This window comes from Pholcus phalangioides, unplaced genomic scaffold, assembly GCF_987345545.1.
Source record: "Pholcus phalangioides strain wild (caught in Gottingen) unplaced genomic scaffold, Ppha-v1.0 ptg000010l_1, whole genome shotgun sequence".
Lineage (NCBI taxonomy): Eukaryota > Metazoa > Arthropoda > Arachnida > Araneae > Pholcidae > Pholcus > Pholcus phalangioides.
In genome coordinates, this window is record NW_028301603.1 from 25,594,674 (window position 1) to 25,615,874 (window position 21,201).

The following is a 21,201-nucleotide window of genomic DNA, read 5'->3' on the forward strand; positions in this document are numbered from 1 at the left end:
ACAATATGACGAATTGTCTATATTTGTAGAAAGTAATGTAATTGGTCGAAACCCTAACTGAAACCTACCTTGAAAATAAAAATCAAAAATATTGAAAAAATCAAAAAAATCTATATCAATCCGGAGGCAGTTACACTAATCAGAATGTAAAAAAAATCACAAGTGTTATTTTGAGGCCATTTAGCACCTTTTTATCACTGTGCCCCCTTAAAATATGTGACTTTTATTTTTTTGACATACCCTTATGTACATGCCGAAACTAAGTCGATATGTACATGCCCAAACCTAGAACTACAGGGTTGAAAAATGCCAGGTGGGCTTTTGGTGTGTCAGGAGATTTTTCCCCTCTGGTAAGCGATGCATTTGTGAGCCCAAGAAGAAATATAATTTCTTAACAAGGGCCACACACATATTGTCATCGTTGTACCAGCTTGATTGAGGCTTTAACACCAGGACGAGAGAGGCAGTGCAACTTTTCAAATATAAGTCGACTGGACAGATATGGCCAACAGATGAGTCACAAAAAGATCCAATGGAGGGTCGCCCACTGGGATGGCTTAGAATGTCAAAAAGGATGGGATGATGCCAGATATCCATTGTTGGAGTTCATCTTCTGCTTCTTGTTGAGCTATTCAAATGAAGTCCAACATTAATGGTGCATTAATCAATGATATGTGCACATATCAATATATAAACTGGCTAATGTCGTCCAAGTGCCTCAGTTGGCATGGCGAGCACATCTATTTGTGAAAATGCATAGGAAATAAGACGGTGATCAGTGACACCAACATGGGTAAAAGGCTTATATTCCAGGAGGGACAGACCCTGGGTCGTGTCTGGTCTGATGGTGATCAGTGAAAAGGCCAAAAGAGCGGCCTTCCACCACATGGCAAAAATATTCTACTGCCATATATGCTGCTAACAGCTCTCTATCATATGCACTGTACTTTCGCTGGGCTGAAGATAACGCCTTGGAGTAAAATGCCAATGGTTGCCAATCTTTTCCCACCTGTTGCTGAAATGCAGCTTACACAGCGGTGTCAGATGCATCAACCACAATAGTTACAGCCGCTGTAGGTACTGATGGTATAATGTGGTTGCTTCAGCCAGGTCATCCTTACACTTTTGGAATGCTTTGGTGGCCTCGTCTGACCACTCAATAGGTCTTCTATCATTCTTTGTGGCACCCTTCAATTAACTATTGAGCACTACTTGTGACTGTGCGGCATGAGAAATGAAACGCCTCTAGATGGCCAGAAATTGACGCGGTTTCTTCAAGGTATCTGGTTTAGGAAAATTGATAATTGCTTACTTTGTCAGGAAGAGGTAAAATGCATTTTGCATCTACAGTGTGACTCAGAAATGTCACAGAGGCTTCACCAAGTGTCCACTTGGAAGCATTGATGAGAACACCAAATACTTGAAACCTCCGGAAAACTCGTTTCAGATGACCAATATGCTGACTTTCACTCTCTGAGGCCACTAAGACATCATCAAAATATGGTATACAAAAGTCCAATTCTCTGAGAACATAATGTATGAATCGTTGAAATGTTGCAGCTGCGTTTGATAGACCGAAAGGCATGAAGAGAAACTCAGAGTCCAAATAGTGTTGTCAAAGCAGTCTTTGTGAGATATCTTTGCTGTTAGCCAAGGCATTCCACAAAATTCCAGTCTAAGTCAAGCATGGATAATATCTGTTTGCCTTCCAACATTTGTATGCAGTCTTGAATTTGTGGGACTCAGGGCCAACAACAGTGGTACCAACAATGCAGGTAGTTTCTGACAACTTCTGGAACACTGACAAGATCCGATACAATTCCTTGATTGGAATCGAGCTCACGTTTCCAGATGTTTCAAGCGGGAAGAAATGAATGGTCTGCATTTGTGAAGCTTCAGTTGACACTGTGTGAACTGCAGTGGAGCTTTTTGCAGCGGCCAGTACGGCACCGGCCATTTCTGCCCATTTATCCAGGTTATATATTGGTAATATTTGCTGCACATTTGTAGGCAGCTGCTGGAGGAACAGAGACTTCATTCACTCACCCTTTGCCTAGCTTTACTCCCCATCTCCAGGAGAAGGCATGATGGTTTCCAATCACCTAGTTTTACATTTTATATATATATTTATTCTTTATTCACGAGTGTTCACATAACTTTAATTAATGCAAATTACTTTTACTTCAATATCCAAATGTATAAAAACCTATATTTACCACTGAGTTTTCATGAATGCATCGCTTTAAAACATTCAGATATATCAACTGCATCTAATTTTAATCTGGTGGCAGTACGGGTAGCATCTCTACTCCTTGACCACTTAATAAACAATTTTAATTTTCTGTGTTTTTAATTTCTATGTTTCTGCATAAGCAGTTTTGGATCCAATTTTTTTTTTGACTAGAAATTTTTTTTTCTCTTAAATATGGAAAAATATGGCAATGCCCTGTATACGAGTCATACTTATAGATACATAGACACAAGTTGGAACCTCAAACATGTAATAAATGGTTTTTTTTTCAGTATTAGGCATCACTACAGAACATTTTGTTTCATTGCCCTCCTTTCCGAAATGTTTTCATTCGTATCACTCCCCCCCCCCCAAACTCGAGCCAACCCATTTTGTATTCTGGTTGTGGGGACCCCTTTCTAACCAGAATAAAAATAATCTTCAAAATTTATTTTTAAAAACTTTCAAATTTAAAGTTTATTTGAATGCAACCATTCATAGGAACTGGACCCTAAGACGGAAACCCTAAGGGCTCAAAGCCACCCCCCCCCCTTCAAGCATAAGTGGATAAAGGTTGGTTTTCGAATTGGGGGAAGGCGATCATTCATCTCTGTATCCCCACCCATGCCCCAAACAACTTTGCAAGGCTGCCTAAGCCCTCCGTACATTATGAATATTCAACGCAATCCCTCCCTGCATACACCCTTGTGGGTCATATACTGCACGTCTGGAAACCCTAAGTAGGTTCATTGTATCCATCTGCACTTACGGCAAAACTTCCAAAACAAGCTATATGGATGCAGCAGCGCACATTGAAAAAGTGTTCTGTGAATGAAATACTGTACAATATTGATGGATATTAAACTGTGGGCACAATAGTCATGTTACGTTGTGAAGCACTACAATGGATAGCAATATTGAGGCTCAAAAGAGCCAAACAATGTTGAAGCGATTGGGCTGTTTGTTCCATCGGTTCAATGAGTTACAATGGCACAGTAGGGTTCCAGCCCGGGTGCATAATATAATTCTGTTTGTTTATTTTTCACACTATAAATTCACTATACAGGAAAAATCTGGCCTGGGCCGCTGAAGATTTCAGTTTAGAGTCCCTACAGCAGGATGTGCGATCACTAGACTAGTGGTTCTCAACCTTTGCAATCCTGCTTCCCTGTTGATTTCTTTTCTTGAGTAGGCCTGGCCATACATACAATTAATGTAAAAATGAAACAATAAAGCACTCATTGCTCGGTGATTGCTGAGAAGCACTGTACTAGACCAACTAAGGGTGTTTCCGAAGGATGGATTTCACATATTCCTTTTCCTATTCACATATTTCGAAGTCTGATATTAGGCACTCATTATTTGCCCTATTGTCATGCTTTAGTTTCAGTACAGATCGCAAGACTGTCACAGTATTTTAATGGTTCTAAAACTTTTGTTGGCTGCCTCCCAACAAAAGGCAAACGTGTAATGGCAAACATATCCACAATCCCCAAAGCAGAATGTTTAGCACTGTTCAGTTCTGCGACGAGTCCTCAGTTGACTGGAGATGATCTGCGGTAAAAATACTCATAAAGGAATAGTGTTTTTTTTCACTTTTTCTTAAAATTCTTCTAACTGCTCTGCAGTAGCGCTAATTGTTCTGCGACGTACGTCACAGATTTTGGCACATTCTGCTTTGGGGTCCACAATGTTTGTCTTATCTCAAACTCACCTGGTTTTGTCACATGCACATACTGTACAATTTCGTCATTCACAATAGCTGGTCGGTAAAGATAGACAAGATTTTAAAAAAATGGATGATAAATTAAAAAAAAACAAGTTCAGGAGTGGGAAGAAATGAAGTCAATTTTTTGAAGCAGTAAAATATAGGATTTGGAGCAATTTTAGAGCAAGGATGTATAATAAATTGGAGCAACAGAAGGCATGAACGCGAACCGGTCTCCCCTTTAAAAAGTCTTGCCACAGAGAGCAACAGACCTATAAACAGTACAAATTGTAATTCAATCATAACACATCACTCACTTCACTTTTGAAATTTAGATGGCAGCACTGAAAAATCAAACACAACACTACACACACACACAGTTACACTACCGGCACAACTCACTAGGCAGTAAATCGCCCATAGATGGTGATAGACCCGAGTTGTGTTCAGTTTGAAAGAAAAGAAAGAACATGGGGAATATATAAGGTTTTTAACTGTTTCAAATCGTGTCAAACTAAAATGGAATGGCAAACGGGGAAAATAATCAAACAAATTAGATCAAACAATGGTTTAGAGTTTTGTGCTAAATATTTCGAGACATATTTGAGAGAGAAAGAAATGAAAGTACTAATATCTACTCTCCAGAAAATGAATGGTATCACGGAACGCTATAACCAAATCCTCATGGAAGGAGTCAGGTCCTTGTTGCTTCAAGGAAAATTGCTGAAAGACATGTGGGTAGAACTGGTGAATACCGGAACTATTTACGAAATAGATTCCCACAGAAAATTTTGAAAGGGAAAGCACCCTTCAGCATTTTCAGCGGCAAAAAATTTCCATCAGACATTTGAAAGTTATAGGAAGTTTGGCTGTGTTCATTCCTAAAAGACAAAAGCAAACAAGATAGCAAGGCAGAAACAGGAGTATTGGTTGGCTATGTAAAAAAAACAAAAGGCTATAGAGTTTGGAGTTTGTCATGAAAGGGTATGCTATTTTACTAGGAGGTGTTCAGATTTCTTGGAAATCATCAAAAAAATCTGTGGCGATTTCAACTATGGAAGCGGAGTTTGAAGCATTATTGAACAGTCAAAGTGGTTATTTGGTTGTACCAAATTTTGAAAAATTGTGAAAAATTGAATTCACCATTGCATATTCCTACTATTTTGGCAACACTCTGCCCCCAACATCGTCAATGAGAATGATTTTCCTCAAAACATTTGTTTTTTCTGGCTTATGTATCAAAACTGTTTCTCTTAATTAACCTCTTTATTACGAATGGGATCCACGCTAGGTTGGTGTTCTTGGCTCAGTTCAGCACAACTCTGAACAAGCAATATTTTCTTCTCGTTCTTGCGAAAAGTGACTCCACTTTCATTGAAGCCTGTTTAAGGATTCCAATTTCAATCACTGCTTGAAAGTTCAGTTGTGTTGTGGGTATAACATGCCACGTAAGGGTGAAACTATTTCCGTCCAACTCAACTTCCTGTTCAAAGTATCCTTTAGTTCACACTTGCCCCGCACCAATTCCAGATAATAGTATGGGTTACTCGTCAATTCCGGAACACCAACAGCTTGTTCTTATGCATCTTCAGGCAAAAGGCATACGACCCTGCCCATGTTGACGAGTGCACAGACTGTCAAATTTTTGAATTTCATCTGTTTAGTAGAAACCTTTCCACCCTCAGTACTGTAACATTGATATTCCTATAAAGTGAGTGTCTGGCATTTCCTCTCTCGCTGTCCTTATTGAACGATGTTGAGCAATAGTCGTTCCTGGATAATTCGAGACATCCTAACTTCAAGTGGCCCACATTACCACATCGATAACATCTTACTTGACTTTGTCTCTCATTTTTCACAGTTCGTCTGTTTCCAGGCGTCAATCTTTCTACATCTTCCACTTTTGTTTCTGTCAAACTTGTCTTAGAAATTTTGAAATGTTGGTTTATAATATTAAAAGAAGAGTATGATGTCACAAAATTTGCAAAAAACCACTGCCCATGTCAACTGGTGAACCTAAATGATGATTTTCAATATTGTTAAAATATTGATTAGGATCCCTGCGCAAATTATTTACATTAGTGTTGAGTAGATAGAGCATTATTATTTTTGTACTGCATAGATATACAGATAATTTGATAAACAAAAATAAAATGTTTTAATTCAGTGCAACACTTTACTATATACTTGTTAATACTTGACTACATATTTTCACTGATAGATGGCAGTAAATATTTTGAAATCTGCACCTCCCAGAATATCCGACCATGAACCGCCACTGTATGAGAGATAAAATATTTCAGAAGGAGGGGGTGATGGAACAAAAAGTTTGGGAACTATGAATTAAAAAAACAATATTTGGGATTGATAACACAAAAATGAGGGAAAAAAACCCACAAAAATTTATCTTAAAAAAGCAGGCATATTTTTTATGAATTTTCCATACCAGTCTATTTAGGATGCCATACTTTTCGTTTGCTGTCTGGAACAGCAGCAGTTTCAATGGGCTGAAAATTTTCTATAATAAATTTTCAACAACTCAATGAAATTTTTGCAAAATGGAAAAATTTTTTTGGAAGAATCAACACTATGTTTGGTGATTCAGCACTTGCTATTTAGCGAGATCGGCAATTTAATGCTCGTCATTCAGCAATTTAACGCTCGATGTTCGGCAAAGTTGCTAAATAGAAATTTGTAATTCGGCAGAATGAAATGTTTTCCATGAAACATCAGGATTTGAAGCAATACGAATCGACTATAGTAATTGCTGCTTGAAGTGGCGTCTTTTTTTTTTCAAAACGAGAACAGACCAACATTTGTGCTTTAACCGCTTTGCTGACAACGTTTTGGCAAGAAATTCTGATGATCTCTATTTGACGAATCGGTGAAAAATATGGTAACCTAATCAAACTGCATGTTAGAGAAAAGTAAAGAAGTTGAGGGAAAAAAAACAAAAGAAAGGAAAACAGTAGTGTAGTCATACAAAGTAGATTACTCTTTTCAACCTCATCCAACCTTTTTTGCTCTTACACATATATAGCAGAAGGATACATTATATGCGGGAAAAAGTCACTAATAATTGTATGGAAATAAAAGGAAGGTAGAAAGAACAACTTTGTAGGGTTACAACAAAGCCTGATGGGAAGAAAGAAAACACAGAGAGCTTGTTTAACTTTATTCAGACATGCCAACATGGGCTTAAAGCTTCTCAGTAGTGGTGAATGTTTGGCTTTGTCATGGCGGTAACCCCCCCCCCCCAGGACAACATAATCATAGTACAACAAAAAATAATCACACAAAAATGTAATTATTTTTGTTACATTTTAATTGAAAGTTCATTAAATACAGCACCTCATTGGCATTGGAACCTAGAAGGCTCAGGCCTCCCAAAGCAACTTTCCAAGGCCACAGAGTCCCTTACTAATTCATGAATATTTAATGCAATCCCAACCTGCATACACCCTTGTGGACCGTATATATATATGTGGACATCTAGCAACCCTAAACTCTTTCCCCATTTTCTTCGTATAAGAGCTCCTATGGCACCTATGATGAAACATTGTCTAACACAAGTTCTGTGAGCTCAACCATGCACCATGTAGTTTGACCCGCTGTGCTGAATCACTGTGCAAAAACATGTTTTTAGACCAGTGTGGGGTGGTTTTGACAGAAAACTGGTTTTTGCGCATTTGGGCATCAGGAGCAATGGGTTTAGACATGACTTTAAAAATTGCCTTATGTGCACAGACAAAACAAATTGGCCCCAAGATTGCCTTCTCTCAAACTCTCTCACATGCGTATACAAATTCATTGTTATGGCAATGATTGATGCAATTTTTAAAAATAAGTGGAACACTAAGAATCTAAAAGACCCAATTTTTTTAAAACAATTTCTGTAGTATTGAGAGTGTCACTCGTAGCTCAGTTTCTATGGATGGCCGCAATAAACTACAAAGTACAATCCGTAGAAATTGGCAGCTCTGCATAAGGTCAGTCATGCCATTTTGAATGGTCCAAAAGAAATAATTTTTAATCCTGATCTTTTCAATTTTAAGTTCCCAACCTTTGAGACATTGTGTCATAAATTTCAAATAAATCAAGAAACTTATTATTGCGTTATTAACATCTAAAAAAATTCAAAATTTAATGCCATCAGTCACTGTGAAATTGTCCCCGTAATTAGTTTATCATTAAGGATGCTTTCAAGAAGTGAGCATATCTGTAAAGTAGAAATTTTGATGTCACGCACGATTCAACAAAATATTTGCTGCGAATGACTGTTAAAATATGTATAACATAACCGGTCAAATTGACTAGTGATGATCCTTCAAGGTATAACTAAAAATATCTCATCAAATTATTTTCTAAAACTTATAGTGGAACTTCCCAACTGGCATAATGAGCAAAAATTTTGATTTGATTAACGAGCGATGATCCTCATTACGACCAAAATTTTCAAACTTCATTTATTTATTTCACATTGTCGCAACTGAGCTGATGGTTTTTCGCTTCTGTCAACACATGTGCTGCGAAATTGTAGGTAATATTCTTTCCTACAGTCTCCGGACAGAGTGCCTAACTCGAAAAAATGAACTCCTGTACAAATGTCACTGCTTACAATATGAAACTCTTGGTATTATCGTAATCACGTGTATATGCACTTAAAGCATTTTTTTAATTGTGCTTGGAGAAAACTGTGGGCTGATTGCATTATTGAATATGACTTTGAGGGGGCTAGCACATGAACAAGGAGAGATTGTGTCCTTGGAGAAGACTATGGGACTGGAGGTTCATGAGCACCTCATTAAAGAACTAGTGGAAGAACATGGTAATATCCACAGGCGAACTGATGAATCTCCATTGTGCACCACAGAAAGAGCTTATGCATGGGATCTCGTCTGGAGAAGACTAAGAGAGAAATCAGGAGTCCCCTAGTAACATAGGCGAAGATAGACTTGAAAGTCTGGGGGCATGATTATGTCAATTCAAATATACGCAAATATATTAGATCAGTTGGCTTTACCTATGACGTTGGGGGGAGGGGTACCCCCCATGTCTCTGTATCTCCACCCATGCTAGTAGGGCACCCTAAACGATAGTCTTCCTCTCACTGGTCATTTAGAATAAGTTAATTTGCATTATTGTATTATTATCGTATTATTTATTTATGGCATTATATTTATTTTATTTTACATTGTATTGTTTATTGTTGCATTATTGAATGAATGATGTTTTTATTAGCCATTTTCATGTGAATAATTGTGGAACGAATTATCCAAGTTTCCATTATTTTCTATGAAGAAGTTTGATTCGAATAATGAGCAGTTCGGATAACGAGCATGTTGATGGAGCAGATTAAGCTCATTAACCGAAGTTCCACTGTAATAGTTGGGCAGCGTAATATTTGAACATTTTAGAGAAACATCATGAAATTTCAACATTTTAAATGATCTGGTTCATCACGAAAATCAAAAACAGTCAGAATGAAAAAAACTGTCCTAGTTTCAAGACTCTTCTGCATCTGGGCTGTATTGAGAAAATTATTTGATAAACTTTATGTTGTAATGGTATGAGCACGCGGCCGGTGGGGGAGAGGGGGAGGCACCCAATTTTAAATAAGTGCTAATTAATATATATTTCTAATAGTAATAATTCATCTAAAATATCAAGTCTCGTCTGGGGTCGACCGGAAGTCGTCAGATGTGGTGGCATATTGTCGGCGGGATACACCTGCCTCATGGCTGTTACGGTAAAATAACATGGCATTACTGCTGCTTATGTCATATGATGGCTCCAGAATAATAGTTATGCAAATGGGGGATGAGATCAGTGTCGACTGGTCGCCTTGGCAGCAACCAACCCTACATAAGGTGACAGCGAGGAGATCATTTCAGGGCATTAAATCTCATCTTGAATCTCCGTAACTTGCTGCATCGGTCGTATGCTGACTCCACCTGGGGAGTATGGTCCTCCATCATCGGTGTTCTTGAATTCAACTATGGCTACTGTATCGTCATCTAAGGTTCTCAAAGTAAAGGAACTAGGTGGAGTAGTTTGAGAGTGATGGCAGAACACTTTAAAAGACTGATTCTCCATGGATTGAAGATCCATACTGTCACATCGACAGAGCAAGACTTATGCTGAAACTCAATCTTTGTCAAAATTTCCAAATATATTCAATACATTTAAATAATGTTAAATTCAATAATAAAAGTTAATTTCAATAAGTTCTAATTCTCGACTCTTGTTGCATTTGCTTGTGATGCTTATATTTATCTTGGATCGCGGTTGTGGAAGAACTTTGTCACAATGTCAATCAAAACATTTTATTAGAGCAACAGTATGGGAGCTTTATATTTTTAGTCATGAAACAGAAACTCCAAGAAAAAGAAATCATGCCTAGGTACATGCCAAGGTCCCATAGAGAAGGCTCTATTTCCATGAGCTTGAACTCTAGCCAAGACACCTAAATAAGCCAAGGCACTGCTCTCAGATGAAGCAAAGTTCTTCCACATTTTTCATTTCTCTCAATTTAAAAACAGAAATCGAATCAGTTCCCCCCCCCCCCTAAGAATAACATGAATGGACTTTTTTTTCTTATTTAGGTGCTCATTCCTCCAGACAATGAAAGCAAAAAAAATATTTTTTTTGGAGATCAAAAGTCATTTAGGAGAATTGGTGCATACGCAGGCAAAATTTTCATTGAGGAGCTATCTCTTTCTCGACTACGCCACTCCTAAAAGAAAACATTGTTTAAACAACAGAGGTTCATTTTTCTAGAGTTAATACAAATACAATTCTAAGATCTTATTCCGACAAAAGTGGACTTCCTCCCCCCCCCCCCTTATATGTATAAAAGTAGAATATTTGCGCATATTCTTCATAACTGCATCACTATGCAATTTTTTGAAGTAACAAATCTAAAGTAATTGTCCTTTTTTTAATCATGTTTCATCATTTCAAGTACAGCAAATTTTTTATCACTATGTGACAAAATAGTCAAATCTTACATGAGCGGCAAGTAAGAAAATGGCTGCATCGTCTATATGCAGTTAGTCATCAGATAGAAATGAGGAAAAAAATTGGCCACACACCATTATCTTACAAATAAGTACCGGATTGATATAACAATAGAAAGGGTTTTTTTTCATGTAAAAAATTTACTATATACCTACTTATAGAATAGCAAGGAAGTTTGAACACATTTACTCATTGTATGCCAATCAGTGGCTCTCTTTTCAACGAGTAAAAAAAATACAGATTCAATCATCAATTGAATGCATGCATTCAGTATGTAAAGCCTGTAAAATGATTTTTTTTCATATGGAAATGTTGGTTTCAAAAAAAGAACTGGCAAGTTGCTCACAATACCTGTTTGCAATCCAGAGTTGGCACAGTATTTACCATTGATGGTTTGCACAGAGAGTGTCTTGGTAAAAACATTTTTTCCAGCGGTTTTTACCGTCCAGAGAAAACCCATGGTTTTTTACCACCTTCTGAGTTTTTTTTTAAATAATTACCTACTTTTCCCAAAAACAGTCATAATTTTGATATAATGTTGTGTGAACACAAAACAATAAAATTATTAAATTCTTACTAGCATGCATATTTAATTATAATATGCTGATTTGATCTATTGTTATACACTTTCTAGTCACAAAGCAGGGCTTGACCCTAGACACCAGGTCACCATGGTGCCTAGAAAATAGATATTGGCACCTAAAATTTTCTGTATGTAATTGTTCACTTGAATTCTATGGGTGACACAAAATTTTCTGATTTCATTTTCTGTTTGTCATTTAGCAAAAAAAAGGGGGTATTTGAGTAAAAAAAACCAATATTTAGCAACATTTCTCTTGAGCAAAGAATTATGTTTATCTTCTAAGCAATGTCACTAGTGCATAAATATAAATTTTTTTTCATTTGTCAAGCCCTACTGTAAAGATAGGCTCATATTATCATATGCTGATGGATTAATAGAAAAAAGTATACATGCTATAAATTCTAGTTAACGTATCTTTATAAATAGCAGAGACAGATTTATTGTTATTATTACAGGGTTTTGACGTCTGAAACTGGTTTTGGACAGGACACGCGGGATAAACTGTCTGAAACTGTCTAAAACCTCCAAGTTTCAAAATGTTATGTGGAAACCTTTTGGATTTTTTGTATTTTTTCATGATACTAACATATTACAAAAAATACTAGCAGAAAATAAAACTAAATCAAAAATATTTCAAAAAGGTGTCATTTGTTTTTTTTCCTAAATAAACTTTCACCAAATTGATGGTTTTAAGTTGGAAATCTGATAGTAAATTAATATCACGTATATAACTGTTTAAATATAAACACTGTTTTCAGTTTTTTAGTTTGTCATAAATGTTATTTCTACTCCACATCTTATTTTTCATGTATGATTATGAAGCAGGTACTGTATTTAGTACAGTGGTTGTCCAAAACCCTGCCGAATCTCTCCAAACACTTTTCTTTAAAAAATATATTATATTGAAGTTACCAAATACGCATAGTCACAGTTATAATCATTGCATTATTGTGAAACTCAACATAAATATTATTTTTTATTAAATAGCAATATAATGATGTGAATATACATCAATGGTGTAGTGTTTATTTGATGCAAGTTGTTCTGTTTTGACTTTTCAAACTTTTTTTTTTAATTTTAAATATAGATCTTTCTATTTTACATTCTCAACTTTTAAAAACTAATTATAAATAAAGGAAAATATATCTGAAGAAAATGAGGCCACCTATGTAGCACCTACTCATGACTAACAAAACACAATTTCACAAACACTGATTACGCCTATATAATGATAAAAGACTTCAAGACCCAAAGTTTTTGTTAAATTTAAATTGCTGCGGTTATGAGGCTAGGAGCTAATATTTTACCGAATAAATTCAAGCTATATTTACAATTTTATCATTCAATACTATCAATACAATACAATTGTACAATTCATACAATTACAATTCTATCATTCAATACGAAAAACACTGGAAGAAGGCTTATCAAAAGACTGTCTTTAACACGTTTTTTTTTATTTTCATGTCGCCCAAATTATGCATCAATTGAAAGAATATTTTCAAATTTTGTTATCTTAGAAATCATTTTGGCACAGATAGGGCAGCTAAATTAGTTATGTGTTATATTGAATGCTAAAAGGTGCAGCTGTGCTTCATTATTAGTGCTCGATTATTACGTAAGTTTAATTTCATTCTGTAGTCATATCTATTGTTTTCTTCTGATTTCCATGCAACAACTTTTTATCCCATTCTTGTATCTTTCATGTTTTCATAAATCTAATATCTAACCTCAAGACAGTTCAGTTTCAATTGTTTGATAACCTGATATCAGTCATATAACCCTTTGCACATACTGTTTTGAATTTCAAAATTTTATATTTAATGTAATTTTAATATTATAATATAATTTATATAATATAAAGTTTATTATTTGATTATAGAAGTTACCTCTTCATCAAATTGCAAAGTTTTTCACTTAGTTATAAATATGAGGTTTTGGACAGATTAGGACGGTTTTGGACAGTACGATTTTATATTTTACCGTACTATCCAAAATCTTGCCAACTCTGGTAAATATTGTTTACGCCTATTCATGCCTTAAAAATACAGAAGACAACTGAATGCTATTGGGTAGCATCAGAATCACCAAACTTGAAATAGGCCTATGTATCCAACTGCTTTGTAATGCAAACTGTTGTTTCACCTATTTGCACCATAATTTTGAATTATGTATGTTAGTTGCTGTCCAAGACCATGAAGAGCAATAAATACAAATTTTTTTTTTTTTTCAACCAGCAGAAGTTTTTAATGACTACTATAATTATTGAACCCTCAAACTAAGCAAATGAAAAACTAATAAATGAAATGGTCCACATACAGCCCGTCCCCAAATAACCTTTGAAGTGATACAATTTCTGCTTTGGCAGAATCATTAATTGTAATCTCCAACATTTGTAATATTTGGCAATATATCAAGGATTCCCTGCTCAATTACATAAATTTTGTTGATAGAATTTTGTAAAAAGTAGGACAAACCCGAGCAAGTAGGACATTTTACTGAAAAGTAGGACGAGTGGGAGCCCTGAAAATGGGTGCTTGTTGCACACCTCTAGCCAGTTTAATTTCTGACCTCACAGCAAAAAATCCTGGCTCTTAATTAATATTCTTGTACTGAAATGGGTATTCTACTACCTCTCTAATATTTGGTCTAACTTTTTGAAACACCCTGTATTGTTTTCAAATTAGAAAAAAAACATTCAGAAATTGACAAAAAATTTATAAAATGAAAAATAATTTACTCTTCATGTTTCCTCTTCGTTTCCAACCCTTTGCATATACTGTTTTGAATTTCAAAATTTTATTAAATTTAATGTAATTAATAATATAATTTATATAATATAAAGTTTAATTGATTATAGAAGTTACCTCTTTATCAAATTACAAACTTTTTCACTTATAGTTATAAATAGGAGGTTTTGGACAGTTTAGGACAGGAGGGTTTTGGACAGTACGGTAAAAACCACGGTATTTACCGTACTGTCCAAAACCTTGCCAACCCTGCTTCTAAGCAATGTCACTAGTGCATAAATATATATATTTTTTTCATTTGTCAAGCCCTACTATAAAGATAGGCTCATATTATCATATGCTGATGGATTAATAGAAAAAAGTATACATGCTATAAATTCTAGTTAACGTATCTTTATAAATAGCAGAGACAGATTTATTGCTATTTAAATATTTTGCCTCCCTCCTCCTGTTTAAAAATTGTTTTTGACCACAAATTACTTAAATTTACCGCCTTGAACTACAGACAGAAGTCACTTAGTCACCCCCTTTCCTTCGAAAATAATACCTCTGATAGTAATTTAAAAAGTTTAATAATTAATTCCTAAGTTTAATTGAACTCATTAGTTAATAGAAAAACTTACTCTGCATGTTAATTATCAATACATAGAGGCTAATTATATATGGTGAAAATCTAGTGTCAGGGACGTAACTGGATGCTTGGTCACCCGGGGCAAGAGCGCATTTTGATGCCCCCTTGTAATGTTGAAGGAGAGGTTTCAGAATGAAATTTGTGCCCCCTCGGGTTTAGCACCCGGGGCACGAGACCCGCCTGCTCCACCCCTAGTTGCGGCCCTGCCTAGTGTGTATATATACATATATACAAGGTTTTTTACCATGGTGAGGGATTGGTCCAACTTTTTTATAAGGTCCTATTTTTGTGAAAAAAAGTCATTAATTTTGTGAGAAATGAGTAATTTTGGGGGAAGCAAAATAATCTAGCTGATCTATAACAAAAGAAATGAAATTTCAAATTTATGGTTTCATTATTTTTTATTTTGCAAAGGGTTCATTTTTCAGATCCAGAATTTTGTGAATGGTCTGTTTCTCAGATTCAGAATTTAGTGATTTCAGATCCAGAATTTTGTGAATGGTCTGTTTCTCAGATTCAGAATTTAGTGATTTCAGATCCAGAATTTAGTGAAGGGTCAGTTTTTCAGATCTGGAATTTTGTGAAGGGTTCAGAAAACTGACCCAAATTTTGGCTGTACAGACCCCTGACTATATTTACCGGTAAATATCTAGTTTTTACCATTTCCAGGTAAAAACCCAACGCTGTTGCAATCCCTATATTGAGTGCCATGGTGCCAGTGGGCATCACATTGAGACCCACCTAAAATTGGGGCTCTCAATGTGATCTAAATAATATACTATATTCTGAACATAAATCTGCTTTAGCTCAGCACCTAATGAAAAAAAAGGGAAGAAAAAGATCTGCTGCTCAAAGTTTATGAAGTTATGATTGTAAAATACCATCTATCACATTTGACCCAATCAATTTCAAATCCTATTTGAAATCATTTCAAGGCTGTAGTTATTTTACCACTGACAACAATACAAATCGCACATTCATCTCTCTGGAGAATTCAGCAGTTCACAGGATATCATTTATTATTTTACTTAATGTAAGGCTTATGATTCATTTGTGTGACTTCAAATTATGATTCTACTGGAAATGCATAAGATACGAAATCCACTTTATAGGAAATATCATGCAAGATGACGTATTCTTGATGATTGACATGAGAAGATAATGTAATTTTGTAAATATTGAAAAGAGAGTATTTTTTCCTTCTTTGTCAGCTTTTAATACAGACAAGCTTTTTAATTTGAAAAAAAAAAAAGTGTGGAGAAAATGTGAGATTATATCGATACGGAGTTTTTTCAAATCATTTTTTTTAATTCTTAACGTTCAAAGGCTAATTTTCATTACCTGACCATCCTCCATCTGTTGATTTCCCACAATGGAATTCTCTTCGAAGTTGACTGGTTGAATTTTAGGTGAATGGTGAATTTCACTTTCTTTCATCTTTTGAGAGCAGAGTGCAGAGTAACTTGAATGGGTAGCTAAAACTGGCATATTTAGCAAAGCTGAAGTATAAATAATGTTTGAATTATGTTTCTTTGAATTATATAGACCTATAATTTGACCAGGTGTTAGATCTTCAAGCTCTTTTTGCGATGGAACAACTTGCCAGTTTGAATACATTGACAAAGTTGGGTCAGTTTCTTGCATAACAAACATAGGCTGTGGTTGATAAATACAGCAGTATGTAGATCGCGTAGAGCATTTCAAGCCCAGATAGGTATAAGCATGGCCATTAATGTAAAGCTGTTTACAACTCTTATTTGGTCTTGGCGTATCTGGACTCACTAATGTAGAACTTACCATGGATAGCGGTCTCTTATTAAATGGCAGTGATTTTGGACGCACTGAAGAAAAATTCCTGGAATTCTTTACAAGATCAAATTTGTCATTAACATTTTGTGTTTTTCTTTCATTCAAAAGAGCTGGACTGTTTTCAACACACGATTCATTTGTGAAATTACATTTGTCTGAATTTGATTTTGCTACCTTTTCTGATTCATGGACATCTAGACATATGTTTGGAACATCAGAGTCAAAGACTGTACAAGAGATTTCATAAGAATCTTTTAAATGTTTTTGTTCGGCAAAAAAACGTGAAGAATATAATTGCACATCTGATACAATTGCATTTCTGAATAAATCATCACTACTAAAACCATTGCATATATCATTGCTTTTAAAACAATTTTGGGGATTTTTCTGCAATGAAAAGCATGATTTTGAAAGTGTTCTAACCCTGTCATTTTGGATGTATTTACAAAACTCTAAATCCCTGTAGCAATCATCTGCAGACTTCAATAAAGATGAATTAACATTCACTCTTACAACTGAACAAACAGAGTTAGCAATAGGTGCAGATATTTTAGTTGCAGCTTCAATCATTCCATGTTCATTAACAGATATTGTTTCCAAAAGCTGTTTGTCACACTTTTTAAAATATTCAGAATTATGATTATGTGCCTTTTCCTCAGATTTTTCACAGTCTTTGTTGAATGTCAAAGAGTCTTTCACAGTGCTATCATGTTTTAGCAACGAATTAGTTTCGATTTTATTCTTATCTGAAAATGAACAACCTTTCACTGCAATCTCTGGATATGCACCATCAAACTTGGCACCAAGAAGAGCTGACTGTAGTTTTGAATACGAGTTAGTGTCAGAATTTGAACAAATACTTTCAGAAAAAACACATTTGATAGAAGCTGCTGCATTAGGCTTGGTGGAAAATTTCATAGAATCAGAGCTACAGACTGTTGCTCTATTCTTCGGAATCATGTTATTTCTTTCAAGAATTTTAGGTAAGGTCATTTCATGAACAGGTAACTTTGGATTTAACTTTTTGGTGTTAATATCCAAATCATTGTTAGAACAAATGATTTTTTTCAATTTACTCATTTTCAATGTCATCAATTTTTGTATTTCATTCTTTGTGTAGTCAGATACAGTTTCATTTGATTCATTGGAGGTGATTTCTTGTAAAGCAGGAACATAGTCTGCTACACATTTTTCACCTAAAATTTTCAAGCTATCGATTTGCAAGCCAGGTAAAATCTGTTCTATGTTTGATGCATAAACACCATAAACAGAGCTTGGAAGATTGTCGATTGCATAACTATCAGCAGAATGTGAAATTAATTTCATTCTGCAAGAACCATTTACTGTATTAGCCATTTGTCCTGTTTCAATGGAGGATAGGCATGAATTCAAAGATGAATTCTTCTCCATAATTCCGATGTTTGATATTACAGGAATTTCCAATAACACATTTTTTTCGAATGCAAGTTTTAGCTGGACAAGTAATGTGATTCAATAGATTGGCATCAGAGTTGACCTCAGATCTAACACTGAATGTGCTGTGCTTTATAATGCTTGTTTGTTTTTCCTTGTTGCTCATCAGAACAAAAAATTGCTATTTGAAAAGTTTTTCTTTTTCAAGCTAAATTTATGGGATCTGTCTTTCATCATTTTGTAATTGTTAATTACAATATATTCATTAGTTCTATTTCTATGGAAAGAAAAAGGGTATCCACTTCAAATATAATTGCACTGCTTTCAGTAGATGTTCTTTTGATCTTTCATAATTTTTATTACGCTGATAGGCCTTTGTAACATTTTCAACTCCCATGTAAACAGAATTCCCCACATCGATGGCAAAAGCTGAAAGGGTAATTAAATGAACTGTTATAAAATTTGCAGAAAAAATAACGAGGACAAAAACTATCATTCAAAGCTTTGATTGCATAATCTCTCTCAGTGGCTAAAATAAGCACTCACAAAAATACTTAATTATTACTAAAACAATAAAAAGTCAAGAAAGCCATCTTTCAATTGAGAAACATGAATGACACTTAAATCACAGAAATTTATAGCATTTCTGTCTCAACATAAATTATGTGACATCACTAATAGAAAAAAAAGCTAATTTGTAATTGCTATTTGCTAAGTGAAGTCACTGTTCAAACTTGTGTCTATCTCTTTAACTACCATTGTTGAAAAGACCTTTACTGATTAAAAGTGTACAGTGGCATGTGTGCAAATTGAATTTTTAAATTCTCTTTTGAAATTTTAAGTACCCGACATGTTATAGCATTACTGCTGGTTGTTTTATATAATTATCAAACTTTCTGTTATTTTTATCGTGTATTATCATTGTTTAAATAAATGTTTAACATGATCTTCTGTCATTAATCTATGTTAGGGGGCACAACAGCATGTTAAACGTTTAATCATCCATTTTTCTGCAACATATAATCACCTAGTGGTCAGAAATTGATGTTGACTGATGCGGAAAATTCCAACACGATCGGGAAATTCTGAAATGCAAGTCAGTAAACTCTAATTTCCCCCTTTTTTGGATTGACAAGACAGAGAAATTTGGTTCTATCAAGTTAAGTGCAGCTCAAAATAAAATAATGGTATTTTAAAAGCAGAGGGCTGTTGAATTTGATTTTAAAAAAATTGATTTATTTCATTTAATATAAGATTTTTTTAAAATTTAAATCATGATATCTTTAAACAATCTATATAAATAAAATTGATTTTCTGTGTGTGGTGTGTGTATGTTCTCTATACAAATCTACAATTTTAGATCAATCGTCACCAAATTTTGCATATATACCAAATGGGACCTGACTTGAAGGATAGGCTACTTTAAATGTTCGTCAGAGCAGGGCAAAAAAAACTGTTGGGCAACAATGGTTTTGGGGCTTCAACAATCACTTTCGGAAAGTTTACTTTGGTTACAGTGGTTCCCTAGTATTGCATTTCAGACGTATATATGCCTTTACAATGGTTTTTCATTTCTTTAAAGCTACCAGTATATGTATAAAAGCCTTTATAATGGTTTGCCACTTTTTCAATCCTCCCAGTAAGGAGGCTTTTCGAATAGACATCAGAACAATCATCAGCATCACTTTGAGGATCAGGTAAAGGATGATCCCCATAGAAAGTGTTAAAATTGCTGATTTTACTGTAAAAATGCAGAAATTTGGTGGCATTTTCCACCACATCAATAATTTTAAAAATTGTATCGAATTCTCGATTTTTGAAATATTGAGTCAGCTTAGAGATACCAAGCCCACAAAATTAAATATAAAATGATTAGCTGGACCTACTTTTGAGTTGGCTATCTATGCAATAACATTGATTTCAACCATTTATTTATATCTTCTCAAACATGAAAATTAATGTCTCTGTATTGTCTTTTAATATTCAACTGCATAAATTAATATAATTTAGGTTGTTTTAAAATTAATTATGGGCCCGTTAAGTATATCGAAGAAATTCTACAGCTTTAATTAAGCATTTTTGTAGGCAGAAACAGGCAGATGGATAACTTGAAGTTTGGGAAAAGGGGAAACACACAATTCTTTTCTACGTTTCTTTAAATCTAGGTTTGTTTATTTCACGATTCACACAGGCAGTGGCCATATTGGTTAACTTAGACACAGTTTGCATGTCCCTCAAAGAAAGAGGGAGATATCGCATGATCCAAAAAGCCTCATTGAAGAAAACCTGGGCAGCGCCGGATATTTATGAGAATTAGAATTAATGACTGAAAATTGAATTAATGACTCACCAGTCATTAATCTACATTTTCTTTAAAGAATATAGAACTAAAGAAATTTTAACTAAAAAAATAATGGGTACTTAAAAATATTAGTAAACGAAAGATAAATATACACTTTGGGGGGCATTTAAGTATTGTCAAATTTTTATTTATCCATTTTTGACCCCGTCCGTCCTTCAGTCAGCATTCTCCCTATCTTCTAACTCACACTGCTAGGATTACAGATGTATGCAGGAGGGGGGAGGGTTTCCATGAGTACCCCAGAAGAAAAAAAAAATTTTTAATGATGAAATTTTTTGTTCAATTAAAATTTTCATAGAAAATACATTTATAACCAGTTTCTGTTCATTTCAATGCTATTTGAAGGATAAAAACTCAAAATTTCTTTTTAATAAATTAATTGCGACCCACCCCTTAACCTATACATGGTAAACTCTTGGCCCACACACCATATGTGCCCCTGAGGTTTATCGGATGTGATTTGTCCCTCAAACCTTATTTTGTAAAAATGAACTAAGCGGCACATTTGCAGGTCACTTAAATGACACATGGCACGATTCCAGAGAATTTAAAAAGCTGCATGTGGCACATTTTTCAGATCACTCAAGTAGGCTCGTGGCACATTCATATAGATCACTTAATCGTTTAAACTCCAAACTATGAACAAAATCACTTATTGTTTTGAAATTTGGAATTTGAGGTCCTTTTGCATACCT

General features: G+C 34.8%; 1 protein-coding gene across 2 annotated transcripts in view; it reads right to left on the reverse strand.

Annotated features, from left to right (window-relative positions):
- shn (zinc finger protein schnurri) overlaps positions 1-21,201 on the reverse strand; it is a 289,957-nt gene that overhangs the window by 202,062 nt on the left and 66,694 nt on the right. For both annotated transcript variants that reach the window (XM_089237935.1, XM_089237936.1), the window contains exon 2: positions 16,264-18,573. In XM_089237935.1, coding sequence (XP_089094061.1) covers positions 16,264-18,141 — 1,878 coding nt within the window. In that variant the 5' untranslated portion in view covers positions 18,142-18,573. The remainder of the gene's footprint in view (positions 1-16,263; positions 18,574-21,201) is intronic.